The 20,236-nt window shown below is 35.0% G+C and overlaps 2 protein-coding genes and 1 long non-coding RNA gene across 6 annotated transcripts; 1 reads left to right on the top strand and 2 right to left on the bottom strand.

Annotated features, from left to right (window-relative positions):
• Positions 1–2,555: 2,555 nt before the first annotated feature.
• Positions 2,556–4,349, top strand: LOC126876509 (uncharacterized). Its single transcript, XM_050639362.1, has 2 exons — positions 2,556–3,553; positions 3,641–4,349. The coding sequence occupies exons 1-2, from the start codon at positions 2,680–2,682 to the stop codon at positions 3,967–3,969; spliced, it is 1,203 nt and encodes a 400-aa protein (XP_050495319.1). The 5' UTR covers positions 2,556–2,679; the 3' UTR covers positions 3,970–4,349.
• Positions 4,350–13,031: 8,682 nt separating this feature from the next.
• Positions 13,032–14,104, bottom strand: LOC126876526 (uncharacterized). Its single transcript, XR_007694254.1, has 2 exons — positions 13,602–14,104; positions 13,032–13,453 (listed from the first exon to the last, which is right to left on the bottom strand). It is a non-coding gene; the product is annotated as an uncharacterized LOC126876526 (long non-coding RNA).
• LOC126876510 (venom serine protease Bi-VSP-like) lies at positions 14,103–19,896 on the bottom strand. Of its 4 annotated transcripts, none has more exons than XR_007694244.1 (7): positions 16,649–16,663; positions 15,474–16,238; positions 15,186–15,281; positions 14,831–15,109; positions 14,487–14,755; positions 14,307–14,403; positions 14,103–14,144 (listed from the first exon to the last, which is right to left on the bottom strand). XR_007694244.1 is itself a non-coding variant. In XM_050639363.1 (7 exons), the coding sequence occupies exons 1-6, from the start codon at positions 19,537–19,539 to the stop codon at positions 15,274–15,276; spliced, it is 615 nt and encodes a 204-aa protein (XP_050495320.1). In that variant the 5' UTR covers positions 19,540–19,896; the 3' UTR covers positions 14,888–15,109; positions 15,186–15,273. The 4 variants fall into 4 exon arrangements, 2 of the variants coding, with proteins under 2 accessions (XP_050495320.1, XP_050495321.1); XR_007694243.1 differs by having other exon boundaries at positions 15,494–16,238; XM_050639363.1 differs by lacking the exons at positions 14,103–14,144; positions 14,307–14,403; positions 14,487–14,755; positions 15,474–16,238; positions 16,649–16,663 and adding exons at positions 16,936–16,990; positions 17,318–17,472; positions 17,544–17,639; positions 17,822–18,019; positions 19,437–19,896 and having other exon boundaries at positions 14,888–15,109.
• Between the last annotated feature and the right edge of the window lie 340 nt (positions 19,897–20,236).

Below are 20,236 nucleotides of genomic sequence, written 5' to 3'. Positions count from 1 at the left end.
ACTTTAAATTGAAAAAAATGTATTATATATAATTAATTATTTATATATAAAAATTAATATAAATTATAAATATTTTATTATCTTGAGATATATAATTAAATTATTATTAATAATAGGTAATATTAATTTATAATTACTTATTTATTTATATATATATATACGTCGGGTTTACATTAGAATTAGGGTTAGGGGCGTGAAACGAATCTTCGTTTGGGTTACACGTTGTCGTTATGCAATAGAGAAGACATTGACTAGTGCAAATACGATTACCATAGAACCGGACAAGTAACCGTGGTTATTAGATATTCGAGAGACTAATGACAATGATCCTAGGTTCAATAACGAATCCGCGGACAACGGGACGGTAGTCGTACGCACTCGCAAAAAATCTAAGTCGGATTCTGTGTTAATATTCGCTGACCGTAAGGAGTTAATCCTTTTTTGTCGATGAGACCGCAAGAGAGAGAGAGACTTTCCGACCCGGTGATACCCCAGAGGAAAAATATGACGGGGTGTGTCTAAGGACACGAAATCATCGGATTCGTCGGGGACATCCTACGTTCGGAAAGTAAGGGAAATTGACGTTGCTGCTAATTGGCCAATCTCCATATCGGTAGTTAGAAAAGGATGCTAGCCGCCCTTGAGGGAGGGTTGCTAGTGGGAGACGTCGTTCGTGGAAAAATAGGTCTCTCCTGTCTTCCCGTAACTGGGACAAAGACTGTGTATCTGTTGAAGGATTTTAGGTAACTAGATATTAGTGTTTATGACGGTCCTCGGGCTAGCCGATCGCGTACTGTGGAGACGCGTCGACATCTGGTAAACATCCTGCCCGGAGAATAGGATCTGCGTGTGGCGAGCTACGGGACAGAAACCGTTGGAATGTTTACTGCCATGTGCCGCTACAAATCTTTCTTTTAAGGAGAGCTATAGGATTACTTAATGCCTTTGTTAGATGGAGAGTTCGTCCCGTTGACCCTGTGACACCAATTACCTCTCAGAGAAAAGACATCGACTCCCGACTGTCGGACGCCAACGCCGCGACGCATCTTAGTCCCCATCAGAGATAAGGCCCCAACCCCGACTTTCGGACTCCTTGGAATCCACACCAAACCCCCCAACATCCCCAAGCCAGGGTGTATATAAGCCGAGACTTCACCCAGCCCGGGGAGTTCTCGTTCTAGTTGCTGTTCTTGTACAACACCCCTTTCTCTGTTCAACGTTATTCTACTGTAAGTGCCAAAGTCATAATAAAGTTCGATAAAAGAGAATTAATAGTTGGGCTACGACTCAGCTTTCTTTTCTCTCGCAACCCAAGTACCAACTTTACGTGACATTTTGGCGATCCGTGCCCGGATCCATCAACTTCAAGGAAACGAAATTACGCATTTCGGCATACGTGCATCATTGACGATTGAGGGATCAGCGGACCTCTGCAGATCAGCTCACTTTACGTGAAAACGACTTCTACGGAAAGCGGACTACGGTCATCACCAAAACTGAAACTGGTCACAAAAAGAAGAATATTCAGGTAAAGAACTGGATTCTTTTAAATATTATATACTCGTCACAATAGCTTCGCTAGTACAGATTCCAACAACAGTACAATAACCACTATGAGCAAAAAATCAGAAGACACATCTTCTGTTAGCCCTATGGCTACTGGTGTGGATCCAAGTATTCGGGCCATACTAGACGCTATGCAGAAGCAGAACGAAATCAAGTTAAGAAAACTGTTAAAAGAGACTGTTTCGATCATTCGCGGAGAGACGCGATCGCGAGATATCACGTCAACGAGAGTTGTAAGTTCTCGTTACGATTAAACAATCGACGCCACGAACTGATCGATTCCCTTATTTCGATTATGATAATAAGGGTAGTTTAATGAAATTTCACAAAATTAACACAACTAAATTAATGTTTATTGCAACAACTTATTAACTAGAAAGATATAAATGGAACAACAAAAAGAAAATGTGACTACGTAATGCGCGATATAAGATGTGTGTTGACTGTTTGGCTTCTCGAAATGTTCTGATTTTTTCTGGAAGGCGACCCCCACTACCTTCGGATCACGCCACATTCTTTTACGCCAGATAAAATAACGGCCACGAATCGACGTTTCTGGAGGTCGCCCTGCTTAATGAACCATGCGCTTGCCACTACAATGTTTGTTTTGCCGGGCAGCCGCGACGATCCGTCTGCGACATTATAGTGCCGCGACCGACAGTTAAGAATATAATCTATGGCAAGCCGCATGGCGTAACAGAGACTATTAAAGCAGCGACTAGTCGGAGTTATCAGGGTAGTTTAGTTTCTAATAATTTGAACAAAAGCTTGGAGAAAACAGACGTTACTGTAGGAAATGAAGAAATGGTTTTGAAAGAATTTTCAAAAGAATTGCAGTCTAATGTAGAAAATTCTTATGAAAAGAAAGTATCAATTGACACCGCTTCACAGGATTATATTTTCATTAAAACAGACTTAATGTTTGATGTCAATAGCTCAACAGAATACCAGAAAGAGTCTGTGAAACGAAGGAAAGAAGATATTGCGGTATTGTATAATGATTTGTCACCATCTTCGTCACAAGATACTCAAAATTTACAAGAATGGTTTGACAAAAAAAGTAAAAGTTTAGGAGAAGCAGAAAAAGATCATAACAAGAAGGATAATATTTCAATGAGAAATATTTTGGACGGCGATACAAATAAAGAAAACCAAATTGAAACGAAGGAATTAGAAGCAGTTAGTAAATCAACTGCTGAAAATGATACAAAATCAATAGACAACGTTGAACAAAATATATCATTAGAATCCATACAAAAAGCAAGAGATAATGCTTACAATAATGAACATTTGCTTATAGAAGAAGACCAAATGATGACAGCGAAAAATGCGTGTGACACTACAGAATCAAAAACTTCAGCAGATCTTATGTCGAGAAATTTAGATGCTAATAGACAAGAGAAGTCTTTAGAGAATAAAGATGACAAGAATCCATCTCCATCTATGTTAGATAGTAGTAAACGGAGCAGTCGTTATAATGTTGCTGCAAAGCCTGCTACTTCGCCAAAATTTGAAGAAATTGTTTATAATCAAGCCAGACAATCAAACACAAATAAAATTTTGCGAAGCGCTTTAAAGACGAAATTAATCGAAGACAAGTGTGAAATAATTAATAAACAAAAGGCATCGGAAAATGTAGAAAATAAATTTGCCAAAGAAGAAAAAAGAGGTGTTAAACAAAAATCAATTTCAGATAGTGAAAACGAAACAACTGATACTCGTCAACGAAGGGAAGTTCTTTTAACGAACACAGCTAGTGATAGCGATAGGTATAAATCTGTAGAAAATGATAATGCAGTAACGGGTGTAATAGCAACTGATGAAGCGAAACATAGAGGCAGACCTAGGAGATCGGATAAAGTCGAAGTTAAAAAAGATGAAGATACAAGGAAGATCCTACAAAATGAGAAGGGTGGATTAGAAGAACAAAGAAAACTCGAAGAAGATACAAAAGAAGAAACTACAGAGACAGAAGTCAATTCAAAAGGTATATTCAATAATAAGTGCGATTTACTTGATACCGAAAGAGCTATTGAAATTAATGATACGGTTCAAGATATTAAATTTACTGAAGGTAGAAGCCGCACTCAAAATGATATGGAAGATGTAGTAGAAGATTCACAAGAATTATCTAATAAAAGTAAGTTATCAGAAATAAGGATTGCACTTAACAAAATTGAATATACAAAAACTATTTTACGGAATAAAAAGAATTCATTAGAAAGAGAAAGAGGAGTAAGGGAAAAGAAGAAAATGTACAGACAGAAATTATTTCAAAAAATATATCAGATGATAAATGTGATTTGCTTTAGAAAAAAAAAAAAAATATTATCCACAAACTACATTAGGAATTTATCTATTTTAGTGAGGAGAAAGAGAAAGGATAGAGGAGTTGATCAATAGACTGTGGCTTTTGAAGCGTTTATGAAAAACTTACAATTTTAATAAAATATTCAATGTAAAGTCTTTGTTATAATATTCAAATAAATAGATGAAAAAAAAACTGAATTTGCATAATTACTCATGGCTTATTGATCAATCATGCGACTCGTTCAGAGGTAACTCGAGTTGTAAAGGCGACAATTTATTAAAAATGGTATATCTGACGTACGATGCATTTGCTCATGTTAAACTATTTAAATAAGTATAAAAATCACGCGAAAAAAAATCTACTGAAAATAATGTTGAACTAGTTAATAATAATAAATCATATAGTGAAACACAAACCTTAAATCAAGATTTTAAGTTCAACAAAAAAAAAAAAAGAAAAAAAGAAGAAAGAAGTTGATAAAATGACAGCAACATGTAGCAGCAGGCGAGAGAAAATAAACCAAATTTCTAAAAGAAGAAACGATGCTCAAGAACTCGAAATTTCTCGAGTGGATATGCTAAACAACGAATTTAATGAACAGTTGAAAGAACGTGAAACAGCAATAGAAGACTTACATCAAATGTTAAAGCATCAATAGGAAATTCATAAAGTTACCTTAAATGAAGCAAGTTTGAAAATAGGAGAACTCTCTGATAAAATTAAATGTTTTAAAGGAAAAGATAGCCAGATACCGAAACGTAATAAATTACTCGAAGAAGAACAGAATAAATGGAGAAGTTTAGAAAAAATGATTACAGAAAGACTTGAAGAAGAAAAATCCCGTTAGGAAACAGCTGAAGACGAAGTGAGAAAGCTTTCCAAATATAACGAGCAACTTCTAAAAGATTATCAAGAAATCCATAAAAAAAAAAAGAGAGAGAGAAAGGAAATACGCTGAGGTTGTTCATCATAATCACAGGTAAATAATTAAACATGTACCTCAACTGAAAGATAAAATCAATCGACAGGATTTATATGCGAAGAACATAAGAACACAATATATAGAACAGCACAAGATGATCGAAAAATTGAGAGCAAAAGGAAAACGTGTGCATAATAAAGGTAAAGAGAACACATAATGTATCTCCACCAGGGGCATGATCCAAAATTAAATAATAAAATAAAAGGTTTTGTTACTGAAAAGTTAGAGAGATTTCATGACAGCAAAAGCATTGCCTGTGCAGAGTGCAGTGTATCAATGTGCACTAAAAATGCAAGCAACGTGACGATTACTTTTAGAACACCACAAGCACCAGGAAAACACAATCAAGACCAAACAAGATCAAATTCAAAAGTGAAGTTACGTGAGCTTATTACTGCTAACGACCAAAAATTGAATTACGATCCCGAGCATCAACTCGCTGATCTTCAAGTAGAATGTTCCGACAAAGACAGGACGACACAAGAGCTCGAGAAGCACATAGAGGACATGAAGGAGGAAGTGCAAAAATTAGAATTGCAACTCGACGAGTTACAAAAAAAAAAAAAAAACACACACGCACGTAAAAAGAGTTCAATCTTTTGGAATACAAATTGAAGAACTAACAATAAAATTAGAAGAAATAACATAAGTCACAAATATGAAGTTGACTTGCTGGAACAAAAAAAAAAGGCCAAACTTAATTCATGTGTTAGTAATTCAATGGAGGAACGTGAAGCTGGAGCTAAAGATGCAAAAGAGATAAAATGTAGTTCTTGAACCACAAGGACAAATAATCTGCCCTTCAATGTGAACTAGACGAACTAAAGGGTGAATATGAAAAAGTGGGTGATTTTGGATATAAATATGAAGAAGAAACTAATAAATTGAAACTGGATTTTGAAAAATAAGAAAAATGATCCTTGTCAATGAAAATAAATTTGAAATATTGCGTAGGGTAGAAATTGAAGGTCAAGTAAAAGATATGAACGAACAAAATAATTTTCTTAGAAAAGAACTGGAAAACGTCCAAAAACTTTCCAAAGATGTTAATAATCGCTTACTCGAGGCGAACCAAGAATTAAAAGATTCACATAGAAAACACACTCTTATTTGAAAATTGAAAAAAAAGAAAAAAAAACATCAGGAAGAATTAGGTGATATAATAAAACTTCATGATGAAGAAAAATATAAACTGATACAGCATTGGTGTTCTGTAGAATGTCAAACTGCCATAAAGAGTTACATTGATGGAAAAGTGCAGTAAATATTTAAATAACAATCTATGACTTCTTAAGTAATTGTAACAATCTTGATGTTTTACTATGGAACAACTAGATGAAGTGCACAGTGACATTAATAAAGTAGAATCATCGATAAAAGTAGATGTATCTTCTTCATTAATATCAGAATCAACGACTGATATTATAAAGAATGTGCATGATATTCCAGAAAATCAAAAAAAAAAAAGTCACAGGAATGTACAGATAATACAATTCAAGATGGTTTAGTAGTAAATAAATGTGATGTAACAGATTTAAATAAAAACAAAAAAAAATTTTTAAAGTAAGGAAAGTAGTGAGACAGAGAGCATAAAGAACGCTGCGATTAATGAAGTAGAACAAGAAATAATAAATAAGGACCCACAAATTGATGATCAATATAAAAAAAAAAAAAAAGATGAGAAATTTCAAGAAGAGCAAGCAGAGAATACAACTGAGATTGGAGATCATTCAAGATATGCAGGTGACACATCTTTAGATAAAGAAAGTACGAACGATGTTGAAATATTTAATACAAATGAGGGTGAACAAAACATTGAGAAACACAACGTTTGTACAGTGTTAAATATAGATACAGTTAGTGTTACTAATGCTCAGTGTCAAGCATTAATTAAAACACTTGGTGAAACTTTTGATGATAAAGCCCAAACATTGCATCTCACGGATACAGACACAGATTTGTCTAAACTAGTTGATAGTAGTTCAGAAGTAATGGTACTGACTGTAGAAACTACTATATATTAATGATATGAATGAAAGTACGGAAAAAAATATTGTTTTAACTGTACATGAAAAGGATGCTGTTGTAAATTCCAATGAAGAAAAAAAAATGTTTCTGCAGAACAAAAAGGAATGAAGAACGCTGAAATTGTAAATGAAGAATTTAATTCGATAGGTTAAGCACGAGAAAGTGATGGAACAATTATAGAAGTAATTTCAACAGAAATTGTGGCTCAAGAAGTTTCTGAAAATTGTAGCCAGAAATACAATTATGACATATTAAATCATACAAAGACAAGAAACGATTCTATAACTCCTATTACCTCAGGAGTAATTAGTGATCTAGAAACTGCAGATGACATTGATATTAAAGAAAAGAATAACAAGAAACAACAAATGGAAATGGCAAGATTGATCTTTTGATAGTTCACATAAAATTAATGTAGAAAAGAAAATTATTCATAATAAAATTGTCGTACTTATACATGTTGCTAATACAGAAGGAAGGAATAAATCTATAAGTGAAGCAGATAAAGTGCGCATAACTAACAAAAGAAGTGTCATTCAGGATATCTTTGATGATTGGGGCATTGAAAATGCAGAAGATGACAGTCAGTCGGTATCTAAAGCTCCAGATACTGTGGAAATTGAATTGAAAAGTTTACTAAATGACACAAAAACACGAACTATAGAGGAAAGCACAGTTGTACTGGTTGGAGAAGAAATTACATGCATGGAAAAAGAACCAGTTGTAGATGCTGAAAAGGCTTTAGAAGTTGCTAAACAAAACAAAGAAATGCAAGTATCAAAGGAACAACTGGATAACAATCAAACTATAAAGAAACAACAAGATAGTATAAAACCATTACTCAAAGACCACTAACTCATTCTATATCACAGGCTGTTAGAAAGTCTACAAAAGATTCAACACGTGATACTGCGGCATTTCGTCAAACTTAGCAAATTATCCCTATTAATCGTAGTCGAAATTTAACCAGCCAATAACCTTCACAGGTTGAAATAGCAAAAGCATATACCACGACGAAGAAGAACAAGTACAAGTCGAACCAGTCAGAGTCCAATTCCATCGCTCCATACTGAGGAAACACTAAGATTTTGGAGGACCAAAATCAATCTAAAGAGGGGGGGGGGGGGTATGTGACATCAATCACATCTCAACCTACATCAGTGATAATACATCGACACCCGACCTTCGGACACTTTTGGACACATCACCACCTTATCATCATAGCATACACCAAGGCTGTGACGCACCTCCGTCCACATCAGAGATAGGATATGGACCCCCGACCTTCGGACACTTTTCTACATCATAACCTACACCTAGCCCCTCAACATCCTAAAACCAAAACGAATATAAACCGAGACTTCACCCAGCTCGGGTAGTTCTTGTTCCTCTTCTAGTTGCTGTACTCATACAACCCCTATTCTCCGGTTCGGTGTTATTTTGTAAGTGTTTATAATAAAGTTTTATAAAGGAAAATAAGTGGTTGGGTTACGACTCAGCCTTCTTACTACCACCCAAGTACCAACTTTACGTGACAGGAGCCGCCTCGGACCTAAGACTGATAATATATAGGACTTGGGTTAAGTAGTAGAAAGGTAGTCGCGATACACTGTGTGGTTTTTAATAGTTCTTACACACGGTGTGTACGCGAACCTTTCCCACCAAACTAGATTAAGAGTGGGGCCGCTCCACTGGGATACGTCGCAAGAGAGGGTAGGAGATCCGACCGGCCTTGGATACAGTGTCCGGCCGTGGGAGGGAGGAATCCGTCTTCAATGTCTCTGCCATGTACATAGCTTTGTTTCCCCCTCCTTCCATTGTGTCTAAGGCATGAGCCTGCTAGGTAAGCCTTACTGATGAGTCCACTAGCAGGCTCTGGACGAAACACACTTTTTTTCTTCTTTTTCTCCGTCTTCCTTCATATATCCGTGATAATTGTAGGCTGCTGGCTGTAGATGTCGCTTGCCGGGGTGTAGTACTGCTGTATTTCCTTCTTATTTAGATGTCGTGGAAGAAACATCGGACTTTGGAAAAGTACGAGGCGCCGGGATTTGAACCCGGGATCCGAACGTTTGTACTCTATGGCGCTAACCACTGCGCTGCCGTCGTCCGACACTAGTTGGTTTCGAGTGGTGAGATTTGCGTTCTCGTGTGCCGCCACGAGAGGAAATCTCAGTGTGGGTGTGCTTTCTGAACGAAGAACGCGGATTCGTTGTTCACACTTTTCGTTAGGAAAGTGAGGGTGCCCATTGATTATAGCCAACGTTAATGAACGAAGATAGGAGGAGGAAGCCTCCTACCAACGTGGCTCGTGGGTGACATTGTTTATTGGAAAAATAACTACCCGCTTTCTCCGTTATTTGTAAGAGTGCGCAATAAACCTAAGTATTGTTCTAAGGACCATCCATAAAACGAAAACGCTTACAGGGTTAGAGATTCCTTCAAGCTATTAAGATTACGTCAAAGGATTCAGTTTATAGTATATAGTATGTAGTAGATCAGTATATAGTATAAAGCTTCAGACGGCGCAAATAAGTAGTATAAATAATATTTGTGATAGATTTGGCATCAATTCCATGTTTCCTTTAATATTTGCCTTTAGAAAGTCCAATTCGTTTCACGATTATACAAATTACTAAAAAAATGTCTATATTAGTAATTTATTTATTTTGCATTAATCGTGACATGTTAGTTGCATTATGTTATATGTAAACTACCACAGAGAAAAAATGATAATCTTTCAGTTATTAGTTTTCTGATTTTAATGTCATTTTATGAGTACTTTAACACGAGGTACTTGTAAATGAAAACAACCAATTAGGTCTAAAAACATAAGCCTGTTACCAAGACTCTTATTAAATTGAACAAGCTTTTCAAAAATCGAACGTGTATATTAACGCGAACTTATTATTTGACTGATTTGACTGATTTGACTGACATCCGAAATTGGTGAGATCATATGAAATTTTGCTTTTCGCATCAAAGCCCCTGACAAGAGTGAAATGGGTAAACAAACAACGGAGAGGAAGATAGAGGAAGAGCGAAAGAGGAGCAGTAGCATCGAGGACGAACAGGCCGCGGTGTTCCAAGAGGAACGAGATCAGCTGCGTGCGGACGCAAAGAGACGGATTGAGGAGATCCAAATCCGAAACATGCGGGCGTATAACAGGAGACGCAAGAAGGCGACAGCATACAGGACGGGAGATCTAGTGGCAATCGAGAGGATGCAGAGGGGTCCCGGGCTAAAGCTGCATCCGAAGTTTCTTGGACCGTATCGGGTGATAAATGTCCTGCGAAATGGCCGATACATAGTGCAGCGAGAGGGGGAGCACGAAGGGCCACGTACAACTTCCACGGCAGCCGATCACATGAAATGGTGGAATGCTGACGATAGTGATGTAAGTGCGAGCGGCGCTGATGAGCACATCTGAGGGCAGATGTGATTGTCAGGAAAGGCCGATTGTAATATCGTAGAATAGCTTTGATTGGAGATCGGCTGAAAATAGAAAAACCGTGTACGTCGTGTTTCCGTGGTTCGTTTACATTTAAGAGTGCCTACGTGACTAAAGGCACGTAGTTGGTAGTTCTTACATAGATATGAGGGAAACAATAGACAACGTTAGAAGAAGGACGGTTTCGCTATTCAAGGCGAATCGAAAAGTGTGCGTGTTGCGAGAATCAGAGTTGATCGAGACGTCGAAGCATAGAGTCGTTAGAATTGAGTTGCGAGTGTTGTCGAGTGTTAGAGTTGCTAGTGAGAGAGAGAGAGAGAGAGAGAGAGAGAGAGAGAGAGAGAGTTACCAAATAGTTGTCAAGTTATTTGTTGTAAATACGAGCGTTGCATTTAGTTTTCCTGTTAATCAAACATCGTTTCTCTGTCTAACTAATATCTGTATTTTCAATCCATTATTAATAAATTATAATTAATCGGACAAAATTACACCTTTAATATATTCCGATATTACATTACCGTGATGTAATATTTATCATGCTTATTTTGTACGTAAAACGAATCGTTGGAATATTCCCGAAGCTAACGAAGCATTTCCCAAAAGTTAAACCGAAGAAATTAACGCGAATAGTTAAGTGAAATTTTTCCATTAACTTGCTGACCAACCGGCAAATAAAAAATCATAAAAATTGTTTCAATGTGTTGAGGTCACGCATAACTTCTTTTTTCATTGACGATTACCAAACAGGTAAAATTTCGAAATTGTACGAAGGCCACGTGACCAGATCGTATTGGAATTTGAAGTGCATGGAAAAAGACAACTCGAAGTACAAACCTTGAGCTGTACTACTCGAAGTACAAACGTGAACTAATGGATGCAGAAAAGCAATTAACGCCAAACATCCGAACAGCATCTTGGAGCCCGTCATTGTTCTGAAATAAAAGAAGTGACGAATTAAAAAGACGCAGGACTAATAATAATAAAGGAAACTTAGTTCGTATTATAAATTGAATTTACATCAGAAAAGAAGCACGATCAAGCGAAACAGATCGTAGAAATGACAAATATCATCGATATACGTTTCAGTGTAATTTCACTTTTGAAAATTATTTAGTTTAATACGATCGTATTCATCGCTCCGAAACTTTCATTGTGCTGCAATTTGTGCTGCGTCTTTTTAATTTCTCTATCTTTCTGTGTTTTCGGAAAAATTACTTGAAAGATTAAGAATTGCTTGCCTTATTTTATTTTCGATTAGTTAGGATTTGATTATTCCAGGTAAGGTTTATTATTTATAACAGGTTTTATCACTTGTTTATTATTTAGGAGTTTGTTATTTTAGGATTAGTACCTTTTAGGATTTCTTATCCTTCGAGTTTCTGTTTCAGATATCTAGGTCTATTTCAAGATGTTTTATTACATTAGGATTATTTATTCGATTAAGATAATTTAAGAGTTTCACAATGTACAAAGAAATAATCGCGTGAAATTTAGATTTATGCTTTAAACGTATTAAACACGCGGTAATTTCAATGTCTATAGCCTCGAACGTGTTCTGATTAGTTGTGTCATTGTCTGTGACATTGAAATCACAAAAATCCATTGCAAGTGTGCTGTCATGCAATGTGGATGTAATTGGGTTTTTTGGATATTTCCTGTATCATCTGATTTGTACAGTACTATTTTAACGCAAGGACAGGAAAGTTATTATATATTTCCCGTCCATTATTTGAATCGTTGTGAAGTGTAACGAATTATATTCGATTCGAGGAGATGTTAATGAATTACCCATTTCATATGTAATTACATGGAAATAAAAATCATTGCAAAAATAATTGATCTAATGACAATGGAATTTCCAATATTTTTTTGTTTCGTCACGTCTTTTTCATAATATATCTTTTATAGGTACGTGATTTATTAATCGTTCGAATGGAAATAATTATTCGTATAATATTCAAATGATTCTAGCCATAAAATAAATTAAAACGATACCTGTAATGCAATCTGCGTATGACGTCAACCTCGATCTATGCTTATACAAGAAATTTTATCAATCAATGACTAGATATACAATAATCAAATATTATAAAATTTCCTGAAAACCTTTAGGTGTTAATATTAAGGTGTTAATATCTTTAATATTTGCAAGTTATTGTTTAGCGCTAAGTAGTTAGAATGTAACAAGTGGTGTACCAGAATTGAGATAATTAAGCCACACGAACAATCTTATTTAGATCTTTTTAATTTTTTAATTCTCTTTTGCCCTAATACTTCGTAAAATTAATCTTCATTAGCTACTACACTTCATAGAATAACAAGAGATAATTTTTCTTATATAACGTTTCATTCATAAAATCTATCATTAAAGTATATCTTCATAAAAATATCATTCCATACTAACGGTATATTTGGTGTCATACGAGATAACAGTTACCAGTGATGACATATGTAACTTTATAAAGATATCTCGTTTTATTATATATTAAAAGAATGTACTCATTGCTGCTATATTTCAGATGAAAAAAAGGTGGCAATGATTTTACAGTAAAATCGTTCGTTTACAACTGATTCATTTACATTTCATGATAATATTGTGCATTCTGAATATGCTATGATTTGGTTTAAAATAATAAATAGTCCATTCTTGCATACTATTGCTCCAGCTTTACTTGTATTTTCGATATTGGTATAAATAGAAAGACAATTAATGTCGTTCGAGTCTATTTTCGGATCATTTATATTACGTTTAATCCATATAGTTATTATATGAGACATAGTATCGTAAAATTTGGAAGAATAAAACGTTCGTACAGGAAGTACATTTTATAAGAACTCCAACAAATCTGCGTGTGCACCTAAAATACAAACTGATAGTGATTGTTCATAAGTTTATATACATTATCTAATGTCAATCGAAGGTATCAATTCTTTTTCTCCATAAGAGTACTTCTTCATTTATATGTGTTCAAAAATACATGTGTTCAACCGTGAAGCATATGTCACCTACAACGAAAAAGAGTTTTCCAATACTTAATATTTCCTTTATATACCTATGAAAGTCTATTCTTCGCGTAGTATGAAATTATGAATAAATCTGGAATATTGTTCAATCTGAAAAGAAAAATAACTTATTGACATCATTCATTGATACGAGATTCAGAATGTTTGTTTTGTCTTGCAGAAAAAGAAGGCAGCCCTCCCTTTCTTTTAATGTGAAATAGAAAGCGAAAATTTGAAAACAGATTTTTTGGAAATTTACTTGCAAATATCGTTTTCAATATCGTGATTTTCTTCCCAATGGTACTGTACTTTCAAATTTTCCAGTATCCCTCTAAAAACAAAAAGTCGAACCTCGTTATTATTAACGTAGGCATTACAAGGAAGAGAAGTATTAGAAAACAGCTCCTTTTTATTATGGATTTCTTTATAATCATGTAAATAAGAAATTCCGGAAATTTTTTCCTCAAGAATTTAATTCTTGTGCTTTGATTGATAATTATTACACTACATACTAACTTTTCGCATACTGTTCGCGTCTAACAATTTCCTAATAATAACTACTTCAAAATTACATATGTTCTTGCATGAATTCAAAAGTACGTATGATACAATTACAATTGATTCTAAAATAATAATTATTTAAAGATATTAAGATACTAATTAAACGTTTCACTATATTTCAAAATCTGGAACAACAAATTTTTATTTATAAAAAATGAAACTGTCTTTATATATTCTTTGTCATGATGCTATTTCTTATATAATATTTTTTACATATTATCCATCCACCGCATGATATCTCCTGAAAAATCAAAATATTAATGTTATATTATTACAATGCTTCTTAAATTTCAATTTTTGACAAATTTGAAATCCAATATATTTTGCACAATTATTATTTATCAAAAAATTCCAAGTTAGTAACTTTCTTTTCAAATGGCAAATAACATATACTTTGACTTACCTGTAAGTTTTTGTTCCTAATCATCATTTCCTCTTATAGAACATCATTATTGTTCTTATAATTACTACCAGTGTCATAGATATTGTAGTGGCTACAACTGAATTAATAGAAAATGATAAATAACTGTGTATAACACTAACACATAATTGTGTATAACAATGACAGATAACTTTTACTTACATATCAGTCGATAAGGGATTACTGTGATATCCTGTTGATGTTTCTTAAGGCACTTGATTAGGTGCGATACGGTATCATTCCTTATGGTATACTGTAGATAAGTATTTTAGAAAATAACAAGAATAAATCTAAATTATTCAGAGGTTCCAGTTTCGGCTTAGACATAAATACAGGACCATTTGCAAAGAAGAAAGGGTGCGTTTCTACAGCCTCGTTATAGTAACCATGAATACCAATCTCTGAATTACTGGTTACTAAACATAAATATCCTATAAAATTTAATATATTTCTTTAATTTTTAATACATACATGAGTTAGTAGTTCTAAATTATGAATCATCCTACCTGTGATATTACACTTTTCCTTATAATATCATCACTCAAGTGAACAACATTAAGATCATGTAAACCATGTCATCCTATCTTACTGTGAAGATACTTAGTTATGTTATCTAACATTATAAAAATATCATCAAATTCAAGTCCTTTTATTCACATCACATGGCCACGACGATCTGGTTCTTCGTTATATAATGTTCTAAAATTTGTCGTATATATAGGATGTACAAACCGTGATATCAAGGTATCAGTTCTTCCTTCCCAAGGGACAGTTTCATTAAAATTCTGATAGAATTAAAAATTAATTATTAATATTCTAACAATCATATATGTTAAATACGTTATAGTCAACGATATATACCTGAGCGAATGTAGGGGTGATTCCTTGATAATTATAAATGTCATCAGCCCACATCATTGTGCCACTTCTTTGTACTCCAGCCTCTAGATTAACAGCCTAAACAAACATACGAAATTTTATAGAAGCTGTACAAAATATAGTATATATGCGCAATATTGAAGCGTTCAAGGGGATATAAAGGTAATGTACATCACATACACGTGTACTCTCATGCAACAAAATACAATTAGATTTAATAGTATAAGCTCTTTTATTCATCATAATAGATTGGAAATTTAAGTGTCTTACGAGGGTGAGTAAAAAGTTACCAGCTCTGTCGGTGTAGAATTTATTTTAAGCAATTGTCAAAAAAGACATACATCATTTTTTGACATAATCACTCGATTTCTGTATACACTTTGTCCATTTGCCGAAGGACCTTTGTATTTTCTCATTAAAAAATGTTTTGGGCTGAGCTGCGAACCACGAATGCATCGTCGTCTTCACCTTTTCATCAGCTTTTTCGGCATCCATCTCGCACAAACTTTTTAAAATCCAAATCTGTCGTGTACTATTGCATAAGCAGAGCCGTGGCTGATTTGCAAATGATTTGCCACATTATCCACTGTCACTCGTCTATTCCATAGAGCATAAGTTCATGAGCACGTTCAATGTTGTCATCGGGGATGTGGACGGGCGTCCAGCTGTTTTTTCATAACACTTGTGCGATCTTCTTTGAACTTTTGTGCCCATTCAAACACACTTCGTGACAAAACACTTTCTCCATAATGTGCATTAAATCTTTGATAAATATAGGCATCAAACATAACCTCCGACCACAAGAAACGAATCACAGCATCCTGCACTGTTTTCCTGCAAATCACCATTGCAAAGCGCCATTACTCGCGCAACGGTCACAAACGAATTGACGTAACACAAAGAAACCTGCGCAGCAGCACTGAACAGATATTGACGTCATACGAAGAGTGCAGATGGATCAATACGGTCGACAGAAGTTTTAACTATCTGGAGTGCGGATAAATTTTTACTGAGAGTCGTATAGGAATCTATAATCTGTAAGTACACCTTTGGCTGAATGGAAATTTCTCTTACATATAGTCAAAAATGCTGAAACTGTGTATTGAATTGGAAAGTGATAAAAAATAAGTGAAGTTTCGAGGTTGCATGTGATTGCATGAGTACACAGGACGTTTTTAGCGAATAAAAAATAATTTTGAAAGACACGAGACTTATCTTGTATTTTATGCACTCTCTGTGTCCGAATTTCCAGAAGCTCTCTATCTTATGAAGTGTTTTAGATTAGCCGGAAAATTTTGTACGTACGTACAAGAAGTATACGATCTAAGTGGAATATTCCATTATTCTCTTGATACAACAGAAACGAAATTTACAGAACTTCTCAGAAAGTTGGTTTATTATTACCAAATTAATAGAATTAATATACGTTTATCATCTTTACATACCTAAGTCGTGGAGGTTTATCGTGCGTAAAAAATTAGTGTCGTTTCAAAGTTACATTTCGTACATTTTAAGCCTATAATTTGTAACGTACAAAACAATGTAAATTTGAGCTGTTTCTTATCTCCACAATAAGAAAATCCAACTTTACGTTTTTTACACAATGATATTTATGGAACAGTAATATCATATTATTGCATCGCTTGGAGAATGAAGTCAAGGTACGATGTGACCCTAGTGTAAACGCTGGGATACCCAGCTGTGCCGCACTTATAAGCATAAGACACAATACCTATTAAATACGAGGTTAATTCATGTTGTATCAGCAGTGGTCCGCCGCGGTCAGCCTGAAAGGATCGTTAAATTTTTAATCAAAGATACTGAAATATATCGATCGAATTGTATTGAAATTATACTTATATACAGTAATAATCTTCTATTGATTTGTGTATTGAAATACTCCAATTTATAACGTACATGTTATATGTATTTTGAGCAAAACTAAGATTAGAGGAAATTAGATTAAATACCATAACGAGGTGTGAGAAGTGGGCAAAACTATTAAATTGTGTTTATCTATTATTTTTAATGTTTAAGACGTCGATTTGATGTTAATTCGAATCGACGTGTCTTCAGATACCGTATAGTTTGTAGTAACTCCGTAACTTAATTACCGTACAAGAATCCTCTCCACCCTGAGCATGTTCGGCGCATATTATACCATCAGTGATATCAGGTGCATTAGGAAATTTGGAATAAGCTATTTTGCATTCGGCGTTCTTAATCACTGGCATTTGTACTTCCATTAATGCATTACGTCGTGGTCGTCCTACGAAGAAAATAAGAAAGATATTTAAGACTGGAACTATTTAATTTTATTATAAAATTGATATCACTTACTATATCTTAATGCTCCCGATCCAGCAACAAGGGGGTTATAGCCGACGAAGTTGCTCTTTCGTAGGGGCTCTTTCGTACAAATGGGATATACGTACCCTGAAAAATAAAAAAATAAATGAAAATGCAGGAAACGAATGACCAAAAGTATGAGAAAGAATTATACACGCTTTATGACACAATATATGTGTACAGTAAGAAATTTCAGGATATGATACTTCAGTAATACTCAATAGCATATATATATATATATATATATATATATATATTTGAGGACTTACTCGAAAATGGCACCTCCTCCACCAATCTAAGAATGACAATATTATGATTGTGTATGTTTTCTATTCCATCCATATGTGCACAATGTGCTGCGGTCAAAACATGCCTAGCCGATATCAGGGAACCTCCGTACTTCCATAGTGGTTTGTCTGGGTTTCGGGGATTACGAAAACCTAATGCAGCGATCCATGGCCAATCGCCTAAAATGCAATAGTCATAGTTGTGAATGTACATAATTTTTTCTCACATAACGAGTAACAACGATTATTACCTATTCGATATTCGATCATACAGCAGACGATAAGTACATACGTACAAATACTCTGAAATAGAGATTTGATAAAGACAGAAATTAAATTTTTATTCCAGTGGAATACAAATTATTAAATAATTCTATATAATTTCTATTTGAACTATACTGAACTATAAAGTTCAAACGTGTAATTTCTGCCCTAACAGTTTTTGATCTCTATCCATATTATTACTCCTATATCAATTTTTTATTTCAAGCAAAAAGATACTCTTCCTAACATGAAGTAAAAGAAAGAAATAATTCAAGTTAATAAGTAAAGTTACTACCGATAAAATCATAGCATTATTATTTAGTCTAATTGAAATGTACATTGATGTGCTGTTTAATGCCTTTAAAGTTCATTCTTTGCAGTAAATGGCTTATTATTAATCGGAAAGAAAGACATAAAACGTACCAAGTTCAGCTGGTTTACCATCGACCACCCTGGTATGAGAGACGTTGCTAAAACCACAGTATGGTGGTCGCAAAGCCTTATACTTATACACAGTTTTTATTAAAATTTCTCTCTTCTCTTTGTTTGGATCGTTCGGACAGCAAACGATCGTAACATTGCCCTGGTATCTGCACACTGATCGTCTATAAAAATCGGTGGCTGTACGGTACTGTATCTGCCATATTTCTTGCAGAGGTTTACATTTTCTGTAGTCAAGGCACCTGCCTTCTTGATTGTCCGGTGTGGTACATTCTGGATCAAACAATTTTAAAACATTTATACAGTTCAAAGATGCGTAAGAAAGCGACACCGATTACTCAACTTTCGAAGTAAAAGGCCGATCAAGTCCACCGGATTGCCCTACAGACACGTATTAATCCGTAAGAGTTAGTCATCATGTTGATAATAATTATCTAAAGAAACTTTTCACGTGAAAATATAAAATTTTAATTGATTAGATATCGTGTTAGCCATACTTAAGAAAGAAAATGAAAATGAATGAAATGAAAGAAAAGGACTACCTTCAACCTCATGTTTTAAATAAACACTTTGTCAGTTTTGCGGTAAATAAATTCTTAGGAATTCAGGACAGTTTTTAGTGAATCATTTTGTTTCGACCGTTCGCGGAGAGACGCGATCGCGAGATAGCACGTCAACGAGAGTTGTAAGTTCCCATTACGATTAAATAATCGACGCCACGAACTGATCGATCCCCTTATTTCGATTATGATAATAAGGGTAGTTCAATGAAATTCCACAGAATTAACACAAATAAATTAATGTTTATTTCAACAACTTATTAACTAGAAAGATATAAATGGAACAAAAAAAATGTAACTGCGTTTTGGTTGATAAGTAATGCGCGACATACCACCTGTGTTGACGGTTCGACTTCTCGAAAAGTTCTGAACGCCTTTCGATTTTTTTCGTTTTTTCTGGAAGGCGACCTCCACTACGTTCGGATCACGCCACATTCTTTTACGCGAGGTAAAATAACGACTACGAGTCGACGTTTCTGGAAGTCGCCCTGCTTAATGAACCATGCGCTTGCCACTACAATGTTTGTTTGCCGGGCAGACGCGACGGTCCGTCTGCGACATTATAGTGCCGCGATCGATAGTTAAGAATATGACCTATGGTAAGCCGCATGGCGTAACATTCTCCCCCCGTTGAGAGGGTACCGATCAAACTAGCGAGGTGTGGTTGAAGTTCCCATCTTATTTCGTCTCGGTGGCTAGTTGTTCGGGTTTCTCGAGATCGGGTTGAATTGGCAGTGGGACAAGCCTTTTGACGCCCCGATCCAAAATGCTTTTTGCCGTCTGAACTGTAGCTGTCCGGATGACACTGTCACGACCGGCATACTTCAAATCCGACGGACTGACGATAGAGATAAAGCACTCGGCGACAATGTATATCGCTGAAGTGCCTAATGAACCATCAACATCCCAACGGTCCTTCCACCGAAGGTTCTAGAAGAAAGAGCACGTGGCAACGGTCGCGGACGCCTAGCAAATGCATGGACGGTGGGGATGTTGAGGGATGACAAAAGAAAGTAATCGGATCCGATCGAAAGTAAAATCATAAGAGTCAGTCTTAAAAAGTCACGCCCAGAGTTCGGAAGTAGATTGTAAAGTGTATTGATGTTAGAAAAAAAATAAAGTTTTCTTTTTT

Source organism: Bombus huntii, unplaced genomic scaffold, assembly GCF_024542735.1.
Source record: "Bombus huntii isolate Logan2020A unplaced genomic scaffold, iyBomHunt1.1 ctg00000080.1, whole genome shotgun sequence".
Taxonomy (NCBI): Eukaryota; Metazoa; Arthropoda; class Insecta; order Hymenoptera; family Apidae; genus Bombus; species Bombus huntii.
Note: the sequence above shows the minus strand (reverse complement) of the source record. Positions and strands in the feature narration are given on the sequence as shown.

Excerpts from the sequence above, each read along its gene's own strand:
- LOC126876510 (XM_050639363.1), bottom strand. The coding sequence starts at position 19,539 with ATGTGGCGTGATCCGAACGTAGTGGAGGTCGCCTTCCAGAAAAAACGA. Across the intron at positions 18,020-19,436 it reads TCGAACCGTCAACACAGGTG|GCGATTGGCCATGGATCGCT; the intron begins GTATGTCGCGCA and ends ATTGCATTTTAG. Across the intron at positions 17,640-17,821 it reads GGAGGAGGTGCCATTTTCGA|GGTACGTATATCCCATTTGT; the intron begins GTAAGTCCTCAA and ends TTTATTTTTCAG.
- LOC126876509 (XM_050639362.1), top strand. The coding sequence starts at position 2,680 with ATGAGAAATATTTTGGACGGCGATACAAATAAAGAAAACCAAATTGAA. Across the intron at positions 3,554-3,640 it reads GACAGAAGTCAATTCAAAAG|GTAGAAGCCGCACTCAAAAT; the intron begins GTATATTCAATA and ends AATTTACTGAAG.